The 21,865-nt window shown below is 48.0% G+C and overlaps 1 protein-coding gene across 5 annotated transcripts in view; it reads right to left on the bottom strand.

The window, feature by feature from the left end:
- Positions 1-21,859, bottom strand: part of Deup1 (deuterosome assembly protein 1) — a 72,963-nt gene extending 51,104 nt beyond the window's left edge. Inside the window, exons 1-4 of one of the 5 annotated variants that reach the window (XM_029558680.1) lie at positions 21,699-21,859; positions 19,902-19,974; positions 15,572-15,741; positions 345-516 (exon numbers count right to left, since the gene is read on the bottom strand). In XM_029558680.1, the coding sequence (XP_029414540.1) occupies positions 345-464 (120 nt within the window). In that variant the 5' untranslated portion in view covers positions 465-516; positions 15,572-15,741; positions 19,902-19,974; positions 21,699-21,859. The remainder of the gene's footprint in view (positions 1-344; positions 517-15,571; positions 15,742-19,901; positions 19,975-21,698) is intronic. The other 4 variants (XM_029558679.1, XM_029558681.1, XM_008823096.3 and 1 more) reach the window with 4 other exon arrangements.
- Between the last annotated feature and the right edge of the window lie 6 nt (positions 21,860-21,865).

The raw sequence follows: 21,865 nt of genomic DNA, 5'->3' as shown, positions 1-21,865 counted from the left end.
CCAGAGGCCAACGCTCCTGAACTCTTCTGAACAAAGACAACTTTGGTCCCCAGGTCAGTGTCTCTACAACAGCAAAAGCCTTTCTACCTTTGTTTCTAAACAATATTTATTTCACGTATATATCAAATGCTGTTTACAGTCATATGTGGCATTGACGTTGAGTCTGCCCCATCAGCAAATGCCTATGGAGTTAGTTCTGCGCTCATTCGAAAGCACAGACTGAATACGCTACTTGCTGACAGAATTTAAGTGACTAGTATCTACAGGGAGAAACATATCCAGATGCCACAGTGGGGTCTGTAAGAGTCTGGTGCACGAACACGTTACTGACATGTGCTCAGTACCTCTTGACCTTTCTGATCCAGGCAAGTCTGTGCGTTGGCCAACTCTTGATCCCGAAGGTCCAACCTTGTCTCCAAAGCCCGAATCTTTCTTTCCCAGTCCAATTTTGTGTTGCTTACCATGATGTCGATTTGTTCCACTAATTCCTGAAGTTCAGCTTCACAAGGAGAAGTGCTGGGAAATGCAGGAAAACAAGATGCATTTTAAAGGAGTGAGCCTGGGCAGGAGAGTCCTGCGTTACTCTGCATGTTCGATCATCCCTCAAATGGTTCAATTATTTAAATAGAAAGTCCAGGAGCTACAGGTCAATTTTTAAAACCAAACCTGAGGAGTAACTTCAGAGGTAACAGTATATCTGCACTTAATTAAAAAATCTTCACATGTCCTGTCTGCAATCCCAGAACTCACAGAATCAAGGGAGTTACCCACACGTTTACAGTTTGAAGGCCACCTGGGCTACATAGTTCCAGACAGGGCTACATTGTAAGATTGTATCTCAAAAAACTAAAACCTAAATTAAACCAAACCAACCAACCAAAAACCCATCCTTTAGAGTGTGCTAATTCTAGGGTATGGTAATTCTGAGCCTGCTCTCACAAGCGAACGTGCACACACACCACTTGCACATATGCTGATGCCTGTCATCACTTGAGGAGCTTTGACAGAGATGAACTGGAACATCAGCCATCCATGGTGACAGAGGATCACGCCTGAACTTGGAGGACCACATTCAGTAGTACCAACCAGGCTGCAGTGTTGGTCCTCAGAGGGGTGCTGGCCCGACACCTGTTTGGAAGGTATTGGTCCAACAGCTGTGGGCGGCACAGCCCAAGTCTTTGGACAGTGTGGTACCTTACATCATGTGGCGACAGCATCTTGGGTCTAGGAAGGTGTATTGGGTTTGAACCAAATCCTTAGAAACATCTGTGACTGGAGAGCCTGGAAGCTGGCAGGAGATGGGCTGCTGGGCTCTCCTCCATGAACCAGGCATTCCCAGGGAGCTGACTCAGCTCCAGGCATTTGGACCACATGTGCTCTTAGTAAAACCTCAGATCTCACCCATCAGACACACACATGTCCAGACTGAGTGAGTGATTTCAGTTGACTTTTCAGTGGTGGTGATTTGGCTTCTAACATATTGTGTGGCAGGCGCTAATTGTTTATTATTTATTTATTATTATCACTGTCTATGGTCCAAGGTCTCACAGCTCCTCTGTAGAAGTCCCATCTCCTGTGTCCTGAGTGCCACACAGTGAAACTCTGGCCTTTCAATAAGAATGGGTTTAAAAACTGCAGGGCCAATTGCAGTGACCCAGAGGACCGAGTATCTCCAGAATCTCCTTCCAAAGCCCCAGCGCCATGTCAACAGCACTCCTCGCCGACAGGACATTCCCAGTCCAGACAGGAGTGGAGCAGAGTGCAGAGTGCTGCTCTGAAGCCTCACGGCAGCCCTGGTAAGGCCCAGAGACCTTGTCAGCCTTTACATAAAACCTAAAATGAACCCAAGGGCAGAAAGCGTGCTAGTTCCCGGGTGAAGAACCTGACTGACTTTTACCTGGAGACACGGCATCAAGCATAGAACCATGGCCAGTGTTTTTACACTACCTTTTCCTAGCAACTTGTATCACCCTTTAGTGTAAATAAAATTTACTTTCTTTCTGCTAGTGTAAGCTCTAAGAAAAGAAGAGCTGTTAGTCTTCCCCATCACTACCTCACCAGAGTCTAGTGCAAGTAGTGCTCCATGGTGAGTGCTCCATGGTGAGTGCTCCCACACATGGTGGGTACTCCAGCACCCCCAGCACTTGGTGAGTGCTGAATGCACCTCTGAGGAATGGTACAGAAGGCTTTCTTTGCCCTTTCCCTGGCATGTAGAAGTGCCTCATACTGGTGGAATTAAGACATAGGCCTGAGGAGGGTGTAAGCACATTGAAATCTAGTCCATTAGAACTGTTCAATCAGTGAGTAAAAGCTTCCTTCCTGGCCACAACTAGGTAGAACACTAGACTCTCAAGGCGGAAGGAGTCACACAGGCCATCTCACTTAACACCCCGGCTCCAGTGTGTGCATCCCTTCCATTTGCCACACAGCACTGATAAGATTCAGTAGGGCTGTGACAGGATTCTGGGTCAGCAACCAAAGTACCAGGTAACTCTGGTGCATGCCACAGTTTGTGATCTGCTTTGTAACACCACTGAGAGAGTGTCGCCCAGCCTAGGTCTGAGGTCTTCCCTGAACAGGCAACCACGATCCATCTAAGATTAGGAATTCTTTTTTCCTGGTTCTTTCCCACCCCCTAGTCCTAACCTGATCCTCTGGGCTACTGGGGACTGTTCAGCACAGCAGACCTTACGGAACTGAGGCAGTCATCAGTGTGCTGGGTACAGTTCTGAGTGTCCCTTGTCCTCTCATGTTCCATGTTAGAGATGGAATATTCAAATGAAAGGTGGCCAGGCGACATAGCAGCAGACTCTGACCTGTACCTTCTGCACCAGGCAGTTCAGAGACTCACAGAGGGCGCAGCTGTCACTCCAGGTGGCAGACATGGTTGCTAATGACCAGCTTCCTTGACTTTGCTCCCTCTTGCAGTTCAGAAACAAATGGAGAAGACCACACCTTCTAGAATCCAGTGCCTTGGGAAGCCTGCTTCTGCACCCTGTCTCTCACTGCTCTATGCCCTCAGCTGACATCATGGACCTGCTGTCTTGTTTCCTACAGGATTTTCCACACCTCTTCCTGCCTTTGTCTCTGCAAATCCAAGTGTGATGTTTAATCCTCATTGTCAACTCAACTGGGGTTTAGGATCATCTAGAAAAGCAACCCAGGTGGTCTGTGAGGGTGTGAGAGAAGCCTAATTGGGGAGGGAGATCCACCTTAGTGGGGCCAGGTGCGCAGACTAAGTCAGAGGGGTAGGATCAGGTAGGCTGATGAGCAGTGCTGGCTCTGTTCCCCCACAGGTGCAGTCTTCCCGCCACCTCCAGCCCCTGCCCTTCTCTCCACGAGGGATGGAACTGCCTGCCACTGTGAGTCAAAATAAATATTCTCCCTTAAGCTGCTTTTGTCATAATAAGGAGGGAAAAACTATGCAGAAAATTGCTACTGAGGAGTGCAACCACTGCTGTGACATCCTCGAGTTCACAGCCTTCGGATCCCTTCTACAGGGAAGATTTAGAAATGTTTGGAATTGCAGGCTAGAGAAGACCTGCATGTTGTAAGCAGAGTTCCACGGACCAGTCTAGAGAGAAGTTTGGAGAACAGAATGCCAGGAGAAATGTGGTCCATGGTGGTCGGGCTCTAGGTTTCTGCTAGGAACTTGTAAACTGGTAAAGAATCTGGCTGCAATCTGCGCACGTCCTGAGAATCTGAGTGAGTGAATCACTTGCTTGGTGAGGAAATTCCAAGGCAGCATTTCTTTCGAGCTGCAGTGTGGCTGCTGCTTGGGGCTCTTACACAGGTTTGCAGTGAGAGGGGAGAAGCAGGGATGGCAGAAAGAGACAGAACATGAGAGTTTTGTGATTGTGAGAACGTGCTGGTTAGTTTTGTCAACTTAAGATAGAGATCTGAGAAGAGGGAGTGTCAGTTGTGGATTTCCCTTCATCAGATTGGTCTATGGCCAGATCCACGGGGCATTTTCTTGGTTTCTAATTGGTGTAGGAGGGCCCAGCCCACTGTGCCATCCCTAGGCAGGTGGACCTGAGCTACATCAGAAAGGTAGCTGGTGGCTGGAGCGATGCTCAGCAGTTAAGAACACTGGGTTCCATTCCCAGCACTCACATGGTAGCTAACAATTGATGATGATGATCTGATGCCTTCTTCTGGTCTCCTTGGGCACTGCATGACACAGGTGCTCTTACATGCAGGCACAACACTCATACTCATAAAGTAATCAATTAATAAACAAAGAAAAAGGAAAGGTAGCTGAGTGTGAGCCTGCAAGCTTGCATCCTCTACCAGCTCTGCCTCATCCTGCCTTGAGTTCCTGCCTGGCTTCCCTCTAGGATGTTATAGTAGCAAGAAGGGTCCCTTTAGAAAACTCTGGCCAAGAGAATAAAATCTCTGACCTGGGTGGAGATGTGACTTTACGGGACTGCCCCAAGAAGGTGGGCTTACCTTAAGCCGTGCTAAGGAGAAGGGTAGCGTACCCAGTGCGTTAATGAGATTGTGAGCTTTTCCTGCCTGGAACCCCAGTGAAGTTGCTTAAAGGACTAGGCCACTTTAGAAAGGTAGCGCGCTCTGTAAGTCTGACCACTTTTCTGAAGAATGTATATAAGAAATATTAAATGTGAGTCCTTTCTTTTAAACCCTGTAAAACTTGTTTTAAGACAAGGAAATCTAATCTTTAAATCCAAACACACTGTAAGACTTTCGTTTCGGGAGAGGCCCTGATGAATTTCCGAACCTGATGGTTTTGGGCAGTGGAACTCACGAGGCTCTGGTGTTGAAAGCATGACGGGGTCACAGAGAGCACCCTGAGACGTGGCACTCTGAGAGGCCAGGAAAGGCCATTGGTGAAGCTGCAGCCTCAGTTACAGTGAAGACCTGAGGACTGAAGGGTCATGGAGAGAATCTGAGGCTTTGAACTCCAAGAGGCAAGAAGAGGCCATTGGTGAAGGTCTAGCCTAAGTTTCAGTGGAGACCCCAGCTTTTTGGAGATGTCAGGACTATGGGACAACCACCAAGGACAGCAGAAGGTATGGAATGGAGCCAGCCTGGGTCTGCGAGACGAGCTGTGTGTGCTGTGGACTGCAGAGTCAGAGAGGTGAAGCTGCAGAACCCTCTGGATCCCAGAAGATCATGAGTGAATCCCAGATGTCCAGCTTTAAGTTACTTTGCTGGATTTTGGTTTTGCTTAGGTGTGCCCAGTTCTCCCCTTTTGAAGTAAGTACTTGTTTTGGGTTTTACAGGAGCCCCCAATTAAGACCTTTAACAGAGACTGTGAACTTTTAAGTGTTTGGATTTTTTAGGGCTGTAGGACTTTTAAGTTTGTACTGTCATGTTATGATATTAATATCTTGGGGACAAGAAAAGGTTCTAGTTTAATAGCTATGTGTTTGTGTGTCAAGTTGATAAGGGGTCAACTGTGCTGGATAGCTTTAGTTCTCAACTTGATACACATTGAGTGATATGGGAGGGTCCGGCCCACTGGGCGGTGTCACCCCTGGGCAGATGGGCCTGTGTTGTATAAGAAAGCAGGCTGAGCAGGGGCCAGGGAGCAAGCCAGTAAGCAGCGTTCCTCCATGGCCTGTGCTCCAGCTCCTGCCTCCAGGTTCCTGCCCTGAATTCCTACCTTGGGCTCCCTGATGAACTGTGACCCGGGAGATGTAAGATAAATAAACCCTTTCCTCCCCAAGTTGGTAGTGGTCAGAGTGTTTTGTCACAGCAATGGAGAGACAAATGAGAACATCAACCAGGCAAGACTGTGAGATCAGATTCCAACCAAGAGGGAAAGACCCAGAGCTCCTGCATCATGGATAAAACCTACCAAGCCTCCAGGTCCTGTGCCAGATCTCACTGACTACACAATGCACAATACACGTTTTTGCAAAAGTAAAAATCTGCCTTGCTGAGTCATTTTCTGTTCATCCTCATGTCCTTTGTGTGGTACTGGTGGGGTCCTTGTACCTCAGCTCATATTTCTAACAAGTATAACCTCTGCTTTTCTTCAGTCTCTTCTAGGTATGTTTTCCTTTGAGCTTTCCCCTCTTCCTGCCCCCTCCATCCCCCTTCCTTCCTTCCTTCCTCTCTCTCTCTCTCCCTCTTTTTTTCTCTCTCTCTCTTTCTTTCTTTCATCTTTTTGAGACAGTCTCTCTGTAGCCCCAGCTGGCCTGGAACTCACTATGTAGACCAGGGTGGCCTTGAACTTGCAGAGATCCTCCTGCCCACCATGCAGCCGCTAGTCCACCATGTGTCAGGCCTCTATGCTGGCTCTAAACAGGCTTTATGGCTTTTTTCCTTCTTCCCTCTGTTCTCCTCAGGGAAGCTGCTAAGATTTATAACTTGTCTGCCCTGAGGATTTTTCTTTTAAATCCTAATAAAATTATCCTAAAGCTTCTGTTTGCATCTATTCTTAAATTCTTTTATGAATGAGACTAAGAAAAAAAACCATTTTCCCCTGTATCAGAGGGATGTGCCCTAGAAGGGCAAAATGAAATAAACCCTTTCCTCCCCAAGTTGGTTTTGGTTTGAGTTAGCAGAGCAACAGGGAAATTAACTAACAGTGCCGATAGTGTTCCAAAGTCAGAAGTCTCTTTTCAATTTAAAACCGATTCTTAATTGCCAGCCCCTGTTAAAGTTGCATAAAAAACCAAGTTGAATATTTCCAATATAGGATGGCACCAAATAAACACATATGTATGTATCTTTAATTACATGGAATCTATTTTCCATGCATATAACATAACATGCCATATGGGACAGAATAAATGCAGCCCTATGGCATTCCACTGTAAAGTGCCCAGGTGGGAGTGGGCCATTGATTTTTATAGTCAAGTATTAATTCATTTAATTAATATTGCAACTTTTTTTTCCCCACAAAAACGTGAAAACCTCTGCAAAGAATCATGCCAACGCCCCAGAACAGCTCTGCGACATTCCCCTGTGGCACCTGCAGCCTAACCCTGTGAACTAGGCTGGTGTGCACATGGGGCCCTAACCATGTGAACCAGGGTGGTGTGTACATGGGGACCTAACTCTGCAAACCGGGGTGGTGTGCACACGGGGACCTAACTCTGCAAACCGGGGTGGTGTGCACACGGGGACCTAACCCTGTGAACCAGGGTGGTGTGCACACAGGGACCTAACCGTGTGAGCTGGGGTGGCGTGCACACTCAGGGCTGGGCATCCCAGAATCCTGGGCCATAGCTGCTTCTCCCAGGATCAGCTCAGCTAAGGTTTGGTGAAACTCAGCTTCCTGTCGGCTTGATACTCCTTTTAGAGTTCAGGTGCATAGTGTTCTGGTGAGCCTCCTTTCCTTTGGCTTTTCAGAGACATATTCTAGCAGTTCACTCATGAATCTCTGCTCTTAAACCTCCTGAATTTAAAATTAAAAAGCGCTGGTCTAGTCTCCCTCACAGTTTGGTATGTGTGGTCTCCTCCTTGTGCCTTCTTTGGCCAAATCCTAGCTGAGGCCGTGTTAAGGATGTCCCTTTACTTCTCCTGTGGACCCTCCCAACAACTCGCCCCTCCTCAGGAAAAGAAGAAGAAAAGGAAATACTCAGTCCTTTCCAGATCTGGAGCTGGGTGGGCTGTGTCTGCTTAAGGCATCTAAACTTCAGGTCTCACTTCTGTGGGAGTAATTCACTAGAGAGTGACTGCTTCACTTGTAGTTTAAGCTCACCTGTTAATTTTTGGTTTTGTTTCCTGGGTTTAGAGTCCTGTCCCAAAGACTCACCACCCAGGTCAATGTCCCCACATTTCCCTTGTTTTCTTTTAGTGATCTCAAAGCCTTGGGGCTTACATTTACGTCTTTAATCCAATTGGAATTGCTGTTTGTATTTGGTCAGAGTCTAGATTCTTTCTTCTCCATGTGCCGTCCAGTCTCCTGGGCATGGCTGATTGACAGGACTATCCTTCCATTGCGTTCCAGCAACTTCATAACCATTCAGTGGGCAGTAAATGATGGAACTGTTCTGGGCTTCACTCCTCCATCAGTCTGTGTGTCTTTCTTTATGCTGATGCCATGCTGTTTTGGTGACTTTATCTTAGTAGTGTAATTTGAAAGATAATGACTCTTGATTTGTTCTTTTTGCTCAAGATTGCTTTGGCTGTTTGGTGAGAACTGCAGCAAGAGTGACTGTTATAAAAAAGAAACTGCTAGGATGTAGAGGGAACTTTGTACAATGCCGGTGGGAATGGAAATTACCATGTATCGAAGCTCCTCAATAAACCGGAAACAAAACCACCATGTGACCCAGCAACCCCTCTACTGAGCTTATACTCAAAGGAAATGAAATCAACATGTTGAAAAGACACCCACACCCTAAATGCATGACTATTCAATAGCCAGGACACAGAATGAAACTAAATGTCCACCAGCTGGATGGGGAGAACATGTGGCATACAGACACAGTGGAATAGTACTCAGCCATAAAAATATGAGGTCCCATCATTAGTGACCACGTGCAGGGAGCTGGAGGACAGTGTATGAAGAGAGATGAGTCAGCAAAGACGAGCACTGAGCCCTGCCCAGATGTGGCCTCTGAACAGCTGCTCTCATAGCCATGGACAGCAGAATGATGGTACCAGACACGGGTGGCTGGGAGAGAAACTGGTGGCCAGGTCAGTGCTGATGAGGGGTAAGTGTTCCACAGTGCAGCACATGGTATAAGCCACAAACACCATACCTCTCAAAGTGTTTAGACTGGACTAGTTTAAATGCATTTACCATTAGGAAATGATAAAAGTTGCTGGGCGTGACGGTTAGGGTTAGGGTTAGGAAGGCAGAGGCAGACAGATCTCTGAGTTCCAGGCCAGCCAGGGCTACAAAGTGAGACCTTGTCTCAAAACCAAAACAAACCAAACCAAAACCATGATAACAGTGTAAGGTGCTAGATATGCTAATTACAATCTTGATAACTCTACCTCCTGTACACATGAACCAAGCCCTCACTGTACCACCTCACACAATACCACCTAAGTAAAGAAACGCCGTATGTGAATACAAAGAATTATAAGTTAAGACGGAGCCTGGGGAAGACTCATGGTGGTGTGTGGAGGTGACCCGGCGCTCACCCACATTCTTGGAAATTCGCGGCTCCTGTTGCAGTGGCTCTTTTTTTGTTGTTTGATTTTTGAGACAAAAATCTCACTCTGTTGCTCAGGCTGGCCTAGAACTCAGTATGTAGCCCAGGTTGGCCTCAATCCTCCTGCCTCAGTCTCCTAAGTCCTGGGACTATAGGCATGAGCCACCACGCCTGGCTTTATGTCCTGGCTTTTAAAAGGCAGAACTTCATCAGCTGAGGGCTCTGGTGGCTGCACAATGTGTCACCCAAACCAAGACACCTTTGAAAGCAAAGGTGCCTTAATGGTAATTGTGGCAGGGTTCTGAGCAGAACAGTGTGTTTAACCTGGCAGGGTATGGTGGAGTATGTGAATAAACAGGTCTGGAGCTTGGGGGAGAGAAAAGGCTACCGAACAGATGGAAGCCGGCGGGGGGCGGGGGGGGCAGAAAAGAGTGAGTTCCTTCAAGGACACAGAATGATCTTTGAACAAGTCCCAGGGCTGGTGGGTCATCTTAAGGAGGCCTAACCTTTTCAAACTCTCTTCATAAACCTCATTCTGAAATAAATTGGACTTGTTTTCCTGAGTTAACAGGCTACTGCATATAATTTGACCTTTGGAGGGTGGCTTGCATCGGATACCGCAGCACACGGAGACATAAGACCATGGCACTGGAGCTCCAGAGGTGCAGGAGAATCTGCCTGACAGAGGCCGGAGCTCAGTGCAATCGGCCCCACCCCCGTCCCCCTTCAATAAGACGGTGAAAGTGCTGGCCTAGGGTCCCTCAGGTCAGATTCATGGTTCCCTTCAAGATTAATTATTGAATCACAGAAAGCACTATTTTTCAGGTGTGTTCTTGTCAAGCACCTTCTTAGTCTGTGCTGAGGCAAATGCCTATTTTTAGTGCCCGAGTGAGATGGCGGCTCGTAATCCATCTATTCTTTTCTCTCATTTGTAAGAAGCTTAAGGCTGGGATGCAGAGGTGGTGTAAACCTCACTGTTCTAAAAAGGGGTGCTTACATGCACCTATAGAGGCCTGCCCCAAAGCCTCCATCATAATCCTGAAAGGGAGACTCACGGAAATGGAATGCTCTGCTAGAACCACAGAATCCCTGTCAATGTTTCAGCAGAATTCTGTGCACAGGAAATTTTTAAATATTTTTCCTAAAAGGAGGAATATCTGTAATAACTTTCACCTTGCGAACAACCTCTCTATGAGTAGATGGGGCGGTGGGTGGGCAGTGAGGGTGGGCTTGCAGACACTGGCCCTTCTCAGGGGAGCACACAAGCTTCCTGGTCCTTGTAAACTGTATATAGAAACCAGGATGAAACTGGTAATGACTGTTTATCCTCACATGTAGTAAGTGGGCTTTGCCAGCCAACCCCCACCAACACATAGGTCCCTCTGAAGGGGTCTGACGTCAGCAGACATGAAGAAGACACCCTTCCTAGCTACATCAAAGCCAGATGTCTCAGTAAACCACAGAGGACGAGGCATCAATAAAACATATTTTCCATTCTATTTTCTGGATGTTGGAACTGTCTGATGAACACTTGCCAGCTTGTGATGGCTTCCAATGTGTCTGTAGCCACAGGCCTGAGCACTTACATCCATAATGGTGTCTGATTATTCACCACTGACATTTCCACAGGGCACTGGAGGATGTGAAAACTTCATGCATCTAAACACACTGCTACCCCTATTCCTCAGACCTGCTCTGGGTCCCGTGCACTCGGTCTTACTGTGACTCACACAACAGCTCCCCACTGCTGGCAATCAAAGCTCTTCCTGACTGTCCGCAGGCCATATCCTAGAGTCTAAGGACTTCTGGCCAACCTGATTGGGGTCATCCTCACCTGTGCCTGCAGTAACCTGCTGCTTGTGTGGAGATGGCTGGAAGCAGGTCCCTAGTGTGGTGAAGCAGAGGTGTGGGAACCTTTAGAGGTCTGGCCTGGTGGAGATGATGGGACACTGGTGGCACCTCTGGGAAGAGGTTAATACAGTTCTTGAGGACTCTACGTAGGTCCTGTGAGGATGACATTAAAGACAATGCCTGGCCCTGGGTCTCCCTGGCTTCCTTCTCTTCCCCAGCCATTAGGATGTCACCTCCTAGGAGGCCTTCAGGAGAGACAAGCAGGTAGGGCTGATACTGGACTTCTAACCTTCAAAACTGAGCTGTATATGCCTAACTTCTTCATAAACTATCCAGCTTTGAGTATTTTGTTACAGTAACAGAAATGATAGTCCTAACCTACCCAATATCCATGCTAGTGTTCTCCCACACTAACAGCTTTGAATGGTAAAGTACCAAGCATAAAAAGAAGCCTACATTTCCCAGGCCCCCTTGGAGCTAAGCATGACTATATGATGAAATCTGGGCCACGAGATATAAGTAAACACGTCTGCGACGCTATTAAAAGAGATGCATACAGGCAAAAAAATAACGCACATAAACAGGCCCACGAAGCTGCACGATCATCTCAATAAATGCAGTAAAAGCCTTTGACAAAGTTCAACCTCCTTTCATGTCCAAATTTCTGAGGAAATCAGGAATGGAAAAGACAAGTGTCAACATGACCCCAGCATCGATGCGCACAGCCAAACGCTTTCCCTCTGAAATCAGAAACGAGGCAGGAGTGCCTCCCTCTCCACTCTCATTCACTGAGGATGGGAGAAGAGGAGGCACTGCCTGGCAGCCACCCCAGTTTCTCTCAGTGATAGGATTTTGGGGTTATAGCCTTTCGGCTATGAATGAATAAGTTTCTGGTGAATAAGTCACCAAGTTTGTCGTAATTTGTTTTGGTAACCACTGGAAACTAGCACATGTCTTTCCAGTTTTACACTAATTATTCTTGTCAAGTTCTTGTTTTGAGAGCTGGCATCTGTGGGAACCCCAGCTGTGCTTACTGCCCTGAACGTTAGGTTCCCTCACTGTCCTTCTCTCCACTACCTGGAAGGGAGAGGTGGTGCCGAAGACAGGTCAGCTTATTGCAAACAGAAGGTGTCCACAAACCACAAAGTCACCTGCTGAAGACAGTGAGGCAGATGAGACACCTGGGCCCCAAACACAGCCAGGGCCCCGTGGTGCACCTGGGCTCCAAACACAGCCAGGGCCCCGTGGTACACCTGGGCTCCAAACGCAGCCAGGGCCCCGTTGGTGCACCTGGGCTCCAAACGCAGCCAGGGCCCCGTGGTGCACCTGGGCTCCAAACGAGGCCAGGGCCCCGTGGTACACCTGGGCTCCAAACGCAGGTAATTCCTAAAGGTCTTCTCCTGCAGCCTAAGAGGTTTGCTTTCTCTGCCCCTCTTCCCATTGTAAAGGACAGCTTTCTCCTGGTGGCTGAACCATCACTGCTCACACAGCCTGTGCCTGACCCAAGGCCTTCAATGATGTCAGCTCTTCAGTACACGCTCTTCTTCCCTCACCATTTCTGCCTCCCGCAACCTCATTTACCCGTTCCCTCCATGGATTCCTGCAGCCACTGAGCCTGTCTTTTCTGCCTCCTCAAAACCTCCTAAGGGAGTCTCCTGGCATAGCCATCCAGTGGGTCTTTTAAAAGTCAGAAAATGCACTTTGACCCAAAGTCTCTGACTTCCCACTTTACACAGGACAGCTGAGCCTTTCTGGGTGTCTTCAAGTCCAGCTGGTGTTTCTGCTTCATCTCCTCCCACTCTCCCCGCGCTTCCCCCGGCTCCAGCCGCACTGGCCTCTCCATCACTGAAGACTGCAGTGTCCTCCTGCCTCCGAGCTTTGGCTGCATTGATCGCCCTGCCTGGGACTCGGACCCTCAGCATGTCCATGTGCCCAGATCTCTCGCTTTCTTTAGGTCTTCCTTCAAATGCTTGTCAGATTTATTCTGTAACTGTCAATTCCTATAATCTGCCTCATTTTTCTTCATAGCAGTCGTCAGCACACATCTTGGCATTATCCATGTTATAGGCCATATCACATATATGTGCATATATGTATGTATCAGCTTCTGTAACGTGTCTTCTTCCACTAAGTTATAAGCTCCACAAGGCTCCTACCAATGTGGGCCTGAATCACCCACCGTAAGAAATACACAAACTTCATCTGTGAGGGCCTTGCATTATGACTCGGGACCTTATTTGAGTTTTGTCTCCAGCAGGCCTGTGCTGACGATGCCCCAGCAGGCGCTGCTGTATGCCGGAAGTTCCGGTTCTTGGTTGGGCCTCCGTTGTCACTTGGACGGAGGGCGTCCTTAGTCCTGCTAGGTGGGGTTTCCTTCCATCTTCCCAATGACTGACCTCACCCTAACTGGGAGGGCAGAGTACCTTCCTAAGTGGCCTCCATTAACCCTGCAAGGTGAGGGCCTCAGTGCCATTACCACTCAAAGCATCTTGACTAAGCTTGCCATTGTAAGTGTGTGTATACTTCCCCTGAGAGCACATGCTGGAAAAGAGAACGGATATTCCCAGGTCACTCATGTCTCATAGCCTACCTTGACTCCTTTTTTCTCTGACGTACTGGGTTTGAACCCAGGGACTCACAAATGTGGGGCAAGCGCTCTACCACTGAGCCACATTCAGTGCTCATTTCATTTTCTGAGCTACATGGGCACTGACTCTCGGTGTAGACACTCGGAGAAGCTGTCCTTTATGAGAGGGTGGTTTTACTGACTAGCCAAAGTTTTCTTGTTCAATTATTTTGAGTGGCATAACTTGAAAATGTAAGTTGCATACAGCACCTCCGCTTTCCTTTATCAGGCTGTGGAGAAGGCTTGGAAGGCCTTTGCATGGCCCCTGCTGGGCACTGGCTCTGTCCTGTCTCCCACACATTGGCATTTGCGTGCACTGTGGTTCCTCCCTGCATCATGGCTTAGCTAGTGGAGTTCTCCAAGGACAGCTATGCTATGTGTTTGTGAGAACAGCAGCAAATGTTCCCATTAACTTGAAGACATCGCCTCATTTACTTCAGAGGGTGAAAACCGTGCATTCCAGGTGTTACCCCCCAGACTCCATCACAGTGGAGTCTCACCACAAGGCCACTCCCACGAAAGCCAATGGCCCATGCATTCCACAGCTAAAAGGTAAGCCCTTTAAAGCTCAGCCAGATCTGTACAATCATCACAGCTCTCATCTTTTCAGACAACCCCATTTCTAACTAACTTTGAACTCTCCTCCTCTGGTCCATTGAGTGCGGTATCATATGTGATCTTCCTGCTTTTGACACTATTTCTTTAAAACACCGCCACTCTGACTGCAACCCCACCCTGTCAGGGTGTGATGAGGGAGAAGACTCACACTGCTGAGCACAGAATCACCTGCCAGCCGTCGGGTTTTCACAGTCCTGATGCCACTGGTCAGTCACTGCTGTTCTTGCTGCGTTCATTTTTGTTTCTGTTTTTTTTTTTTTTTTTTTTTTTTTTTTTTTTTTTTTCTGCTTCTTGAGTTTAGTAGAGGGAGGGCATAACTGACATTAGCCACTATGTGGGTACTGGGAATCGAACCTGGGTCCTCTGAAAAGAGTAACTAGTGCTCTTAACCACTGAGCCATCTCTCCAGCCCCTTAAATCCTTTTCTAAAGTTAATAGAAGCTGATCTTTCAAAGGAAACTTCCCTTATTTCCTCTTCCTCTCTTCCTCCTGAATGTTATTCCTTCATTTCAGAATCACAACTCAATTCCTACCATCAGACCCAGGCTAACATTGCAGAATCCACCATCACACATTAGGATTTTTGCTCAAGGTCTATTTCTTTTAATTTCTTCACCCAGTTAGAAAAGCTTTTAAATTTGATTGTTTTGGTAAGAAGTGGGTATGTGAACGTGGGTAAAGGGCGATATCTGTACCAAGCCATGAGAATCAGTCAAAAAGAATTTTCAATCTACAAAAAGAATGTAGTTACCTAAATTCCCTGTTGAGGGATTTGTATCAGAAAAGTAGTTTTTTTTAAAAAAACTGTAATTAAAACTGTATTTAAGGCACCAAAAAAGAGCTGAGATCCTGCAGGAGCACCTCTCAGGGGAAAGGACGCCTGAGAGTTAAGAAGACTACACACAGAGAGTCCCGTTTTCAAGGACTTTTCTGAATTCAGGTGTGCAAAGCTAATCTTTAATTTTCATTTGACTTTCTTCTTTGAATATAAACATTTCACGGAGGATGAGACCTGTTTGGTGGGTCCCGTAGTAGCATCTCGATCTTAGGGAGCTCCTGACAAGTTTCTATGAAGGGGCTCAAGGGCTAAGGCGTGAGTCACAGAATGAAAGACTGTAAAAGATTCAACAGCAGGAAATGAGGCTTTGGATCAAAGATGAACACACGTTTTGCTCTGCTCCCAAATCCTAATAAAATGAAGCAAATGGATATATTTAAACTGCAAAGCTAACACTACAGGGGCTAAAATAACAGGAGCCACAGAAAGCCAAGTAGCAATGTGTAATGGATAACACTGCTGCCCACTTGAGAGGAGCCAGACTCCCCTAGCAGACGAGCCCTGAGCGCGGCTGTGAGGGAATTTCTAGAAGGGTTAACTGAGTCGGGAAAGACCCACCATAAGTGTGGGCATTACCATCCCATGGGCTGGAGCCCCAGTCTGTAGAAGGAGAGCAGGACAAGCACCAGGTTCTTCTCTCTCTGCTTCTGACAATAGATGCACCGTGACCAGCTGCGACACGATCCTTGTGTCAGGAGTCCCCCTCCGTGGTAGACTGTAGCCTCAAACTGTGAGCCAAGAGAAACCACTCCTTTAAGTGCTTTTAAAAAAATATTTATTTTTATTTTGTGTGTATGAATGTACTGCCTGCTTGTGTATAAGTGCACACGTCATGCAGTGCCAGCAGAGGTCAGAAGAGGGCATTAGAGTCCCCTGAAACTGGAGTTATGGATGGTTGTTAGCCACCACGTAGGTGCTGGGAATTGAACTGGGTCCTCTAGAAGAGCAGCCAGCACTCTTAACTGCTGAGCTATCTCTCCAACCCTCTCCTTAAGTTGCTTTTGTTAGGTATTTTGTCACAGTAATGAAAAAAGTAACTAATAAGAGAATCCAGATTGGCAACTCTGGAAGTCTGAAATGAGGAGGAAACACTACTCAGGGCTGACCTGGGCTCTCTCCCTAGCATTAGGCCAGAAGCATGGTTTTTGAAAAACACAAAGCAGACAGCTTTTAACTGGGGGAACACCAGACACAGGGAAGGCAGAGCCTAAGTGTGAGAAATGGGTAGGAAAGTCAGGCGTTGCACTGAAGCTTAGATTCCAGCCCTCTCCGCAGATCCTGGCATGCCCTCAAAAGTGAGCTTATATCCTGACCAGAGACCAGAGGAGGGCTCTCTGGGATCTGACCAGCCAAAAGGCTGGAGCAGGTGAGCTATGCCCTTCAAGGATCCTTGTCCAGATGGCCAGACAAGGAAGGCTGCTGTCAGCAGGAGCCTGCAGTGTGCACAAAACTCCCCCAAGACCTTTCCTGTCCAACACTCCTAGACAGTCCAGGACCCCAAAGGGTAGAAAAAGCAACGCACAGGGCAGGGAAGACAGAGTAGATGCAAATAGAAAGTGATCTTCAAAAAGAAACTGCAGAAATTCATGATGCTAGAATTATTAACTCTGGGACGTAAGGACTCTGAACAGGAAGGGAAAATGGTCACAGTAAAACTCCACGATGAATACCACTTTACAGAGCCGTGAGGGGCAAAGGGGATGATGATCCTACCAAAACCACAGTGCAGCGGGGGTAAGGAAATAAAGTGTGAGGTGGGGGCACAACAGAGAGGGGAGGGAGCCGGGAGAAAGTGGAGGCGGAGGCCTGAATAAATCCAGTGTAAAAGCCGCAGTTGATGCCTAAAATGAAAACACCAGGAAACAACAGTGAAGCCCGTTATTTAAAGATGCTGAGCTGGGCCGGAGACACGGCGCAGCTGTCAAAGGCTTACTACCAAAAGGTAAAAATACTGAGCTAAACACCAACGGCTCTGGGAGAGTTACCTGTCCAAAGAGGTGATAGTGGCCACCTCTGGGTGTGGAAAACTGGGTGGGGACCAGAACAAAACACATTGTCTTGGTAACAGTGGTGTGAAGCCAGATGACTCTTTATATTACACACATCAGCATTTGATATATATGTTCCTTTACACGGTGTTATGAGGTATATAGCTCACAGTAGATGCCGAGTATTTGTTGAATAGAAGCTGTCCCAAGCAACATTACTGCGTGCAGAGGACAGATGGTTTGATCAACTTTGTAGCAAGTCCTCAGTGAATGATCCAGATTGTTCTTGGTTTCTTAACAGCTTGAGGGTGGCTGCCTCTGTGCCCTGGAGACCATGTGCATACCATGAGGGGTGGGCGTTCTTCAGGGTACCCTTCAGGTATGCTCAATAATTTCCGCTTTGTAACTACCCTGTACCGAACTGGTCTAGAGCTCTCCACTAAATGTTGAGTTCTTTAAGGACCACTGTTTCTAAACAACCTTAGTCTCACAGGGCTTAACACTCAGTACCCCACACCTTTGTTCTCCAAAGAAGGAATGGAGAGAATCAGCCGGATTCTCAGATTTGCAGTAGTGAAAGCATCTAATGCTGGATGCCTGGCGTCATGTATGACACTTTCAATCCGTGTCTTAGCTCTTAGTGTCTGAGTCACACTTGTCCCATGACATGCTCAAATCCTGCCCTGGTTGTGTGTGAGCTCTAAGCAGGCTGTGCCTGGCAGCCCAATGCAAAAGGATTCAGACATTAGAACTGGACATGTTTCAGTTCAGATCCTGCCTCCTTCACTGATCAGCTGGACATCTGGCAGAGGCTGCAGGTGATGCGGCAGTCACTCTTCTTCCTCTCCAAATCCTCAGCTTATAGTGCGGTTATGTCTGGACAGGCCCATCATGACTGAAAGTGCCAAAGGTTGACAATGCACTGAGTATCCTACTGAGCTGAGCATCTATACTCAGCACTCAGTGCCCCGCAGTGGGGCGAAGCCTGTCCGCCCTCACCACCCTCTCCACCGTGTGGCTAACTGGGCACTTCAGTCCACTGGCCTCATCAGAGTGATCTGTGAGAAGATCCAGATTCAAAACCCGAAGGATGGTTTCTACCAAATGTGTTCTGCTTTGCACACTCAGGAAGGCGATTTCAGTTGAGCCATCCTCAATGGAGCACCCCCTGTATTATAGAATTTCTGAGCTGTGCCTGGACACACGCTGTCCAGGTACAGATCACATTTCCAAGCCTTATAGCTCGCTGACACTGAGTTCTGGCCAGTGATAGTGAATCCAGGTGAGACCTGCTGCCTCTCGTGACACTCCCAAAGAAAAAGTCTTTCTCTCCTGCCCTTCCTTTCCCCTCACTAAGAGCACAGTCATGGAGATGGCACAGAGGTTAAGAGCACTGGCTGCCCTTGCAGAGGACCAGGGTTCCAGCACTCCCATGGCAGCTAACAACCATCCACAACTCTAGTTTCAGGGGATCCAACAACCTCTTCTGACCTCAAGGGCGCTGCCTGCATGTGTGCACTTACATACATTCAGACAAAGCACTCACTCACTCACACACACAGACACACACACACACAACACAAATACATTTTTTATCCACAACTCTAGTTTCAGGGGATCCAACAACCTCTTCTGACCTCAAGGGCACTGCCTGCATGTGTGCACTTACATTCAGACAAAGCACTCACTCACTCACACACACAGACACACACACACAACACAAATACATTTTTAAAAAGAGCAGTTTTTTTAAAAGGCGCAGTCATGATTGAAAGAGCACAATCCTGATGACTGGAGCTGAAGCAACCACTATGGGCCTAGAGGTGAAATCATTCAGTAAAGATGACAGATACCCCACCAGTCGCTGTCTGCTTCTCTCTGGATGAGTATCTGACATAGAGTTCAAGGTTTTTAAACCTCTTTAGTGTGTGTATGTGTGTTTCAGACCTCAGGCTGTACTACAACACATCCTATTGTCTTTTTGCCAATGAGACTGGTGTCTGGCATTTGTAAGGCAGTAGGACAAAAATCTGATCATCATTTAGACCTGTGCAGCTTTCCTTTAGCCTGATATAAAGGCCATGTCCCGAGCAGTCACCTAGAGTGTTGTGACTCCTGCCAAAGGCAGCCACAGTCAAGACTGGGCTCAGGAGCATTACCTGCAGCGCCCAGCTCTGAGGCTAGCTGGTGGCCAAATGGCTAGTGAAATCTTTGTGGTGCTGGTGTCAAGGAAGAGGTGGGAAAGGTAACTAAATGTGAAAGGAATCTGCTTCATTTCCCATCGTGGTGAATGTGCTCTGAAAATACCCAGTTCTTGCTGTGTCGTGGAAGTGAGTCTATGGTGAGGTTGTACTTGAATGTTGGGAAAAGTACGGTCAGCCTTAAGAGCAGGGATAGAGGGGCACTCTGTACCGCGTGGAAGGCACAAACTGGCCAGGAGGTGTTGTGCTGCGGGAATGTGAGAGCCACGGCCAGTCTGGGTCCTACACCTAAGATGCCGAGAGTGTGATCTTCCAGAATTAACGTCTGAAAGACTCGCAGGAATAGATTCTTCATAAGTCGTTTGAAATTTCCCCCAGTCCACTTACCAGAAACAATTGGCATATTCTTCTATTAACAAAGGCACAAACTGGCCAGGAGGTGTTGTGCTGCGGGAATGTGAGAGCCACGGCCAGTCTGGGTCCTACACCTAAGATGCCGAGAGTGTGATCTTCCAGAATTAACGTCTGAAAGACTCGCAGGAATAGATTCTTCATAAGTCGTTTGAAATTTCCCCCAGTCCACTTACCAGAAACAATTGGCATATTCTTCTATTAACAAGAGACCTCAAAGTTCATGTTTCATTGTTTTTGTGTGGCATAGTTATTAGCTTATTAAATAGACATTTCTCTAACACTTACCCTGCTGTATTATGGGCTTGGTTCTCCATGTCAAGAAACTTCTACATCTGGCTTATACTTCGGGTTTTATAATCTGTTAGGAGGGAAAAGATCGAAATTTCTAAAATGCGTCCATTCTTAATATAAGATACGAGATTTCTGCTGTTGGGAAACCATTTAGTATGGGTTTTTCTGCGTATGGTGATTTTTGCTTCCATAGACATGGAAAGGCAGGCCTCCACTAGTTCAAGTGTCCCCAAGCACTTAGGACACTGGCTAAGCGTTCAGTTAAAATATGCACACTATACCGGCTGGAACCAGTACCTGTTTGCCATTAGCTCCGATGACAGCTTGGTGCCTGGCACCTTGCCACAGGCTTGTACAGAACTGCTGTTCCCAGGATCGCCTGCCAGAGATTCTCAGGTTTTCCACCGTGGTTGAACAAGCCCCTAAGCATAAAGTTTTGCCCTTAAAGTCTTTCTTTGGCATTTTTTGAGTTTTGTAGAATAAATATATCATAAAATGTAAGACAAAGAGTTTAAAAACTGGGGCTGGAGAGATGGCTCGGTGATTGAGTGCCTAGGCACAGGCAGATGACCCAAGTTTGGGTCCCGGCACCCAGTCTGTTGGTTCACAACCGGTTGTAACTCCAGCTCCAGGGGACACAAGGCCCTCTTTTGGCTTCCACAGCTGCCTGCTCAGTCACACGCACATATGCACATACCCCACCCCACACATATACATAATTAAAGCAATTTGAAGAACTCAGTGGGTTTTGGTATGCCTCCTGACAAGTAGGGCTGTTTTAAAGTACTAATTCTTAGGACACATACAAGTCTGTCCCAATGATGAAGTTTAGTTAAAAAATACATTCTGTGCCGGACATGGTGGCTCACGCCTTTAATCCCAGCACTCGCGCCAGCCTGGTCTACACAGAAAGTTCCAGGACAGCTGTGGCTACAGGGGGACCCTGTCTCAAAAAGACCAAAAAAAAAAAAAAAATTTCTGTGATGGTAAACGGGCAAAGCATTAAAATGCACTTCAGCTCCTCCTAACTACTGTGTGAGAACCACCTACATACCTGAGGGGGAGGGGGCAGAGGAGGGAAGACCAGTGTAAAACAAGCAGAACCCCCTTCCCTGCCCCTGACCTCAGGGCTAGACATGAGATCAGTAAGAGATTTAGACAAGGGAATGGTGGTGATCACAAGACAGATGAAGGCTTTATCAGACTTCTACACTGAAATACTTTTAACCAATCAGTATTTTTTTAATACTTTAATTCTGCAAAGCATACTAGTCAATAGTCAAGACTGCCACCAATCGAAAACTGTTTCTGGGTAGGGCATGGTGATGCATGCCTTCAATCCCGGCACTCAGGAGGATGAGGAGAGGGAGGAGGAGGAGGAAGCAGAGGAGGAGGAGGAGGAAGAGGAGGTGGAGGAGGGGGAGGGAGAGGAGGAAGAGGAGGAGGGGGAGGAGGAGGAAGAGGAAGTGGAGGAGGAAGAAGGGGAGAAGGAGGAGGAGGAGGAAGAGGGGGAGGGGGCTGTCAGTTCACAGCACTTCCCCACCGCAGGAATTGCATCGGAATGGCGGTCCGGCGCCTGGACTAGGCGGGAAAGCCACGAAACTAGAAGATCGGTGGAGTGGGAGGAAAACCGAGGCACAGGCCGCAGCCACGCGGGGACCCCGCGGTCCCCACCACCCCTACCCCGTGCGAACCCCCGCGGGTCCCGGTGCCCGTGGGTCTCTCTCGGCCCCCGGGAGTCCCGCGCCGCCACGGCCATCCGGAAGATGCGGTCGTCCCAGGGCCGGTTACCTGCGCGCGGCGCTGTCCCAGGGGTCCAGCCGGCAGCTCGGAGCACGACGGCCTCAGGGCGCCGCCGGGTTGCCATGGCGACGCGGCGGGCCCCACCCACCCCATCCCGAGGCGCGAACTTGCAGCGCCAGCGCGGGTCGGTCCCTAGTCCTCCAGGACCAGGGCGG

The sequence above is a fragment of the Nannospalax galili genome, unplaced genomic scaffold, assembly GCF_000622305.1.
Source record: "Nannospalax galili isolate Female #2095 unplaced genomic scaffold, S.galili_v1.0 scaffold469, whole genome shotgun sequence".
Taxonomy (NCBI): Eukaryota; Metazoa; Chordata; class Mammalia; order Rodentia; family Spalacidae; genus Nannospalax; species Nannospalax galili.
The sequence above is the reverse complement of the archived record's forward strand: the minus strand, read 5'-3'. Positions and strand labels throughout refer to the sequence as shown.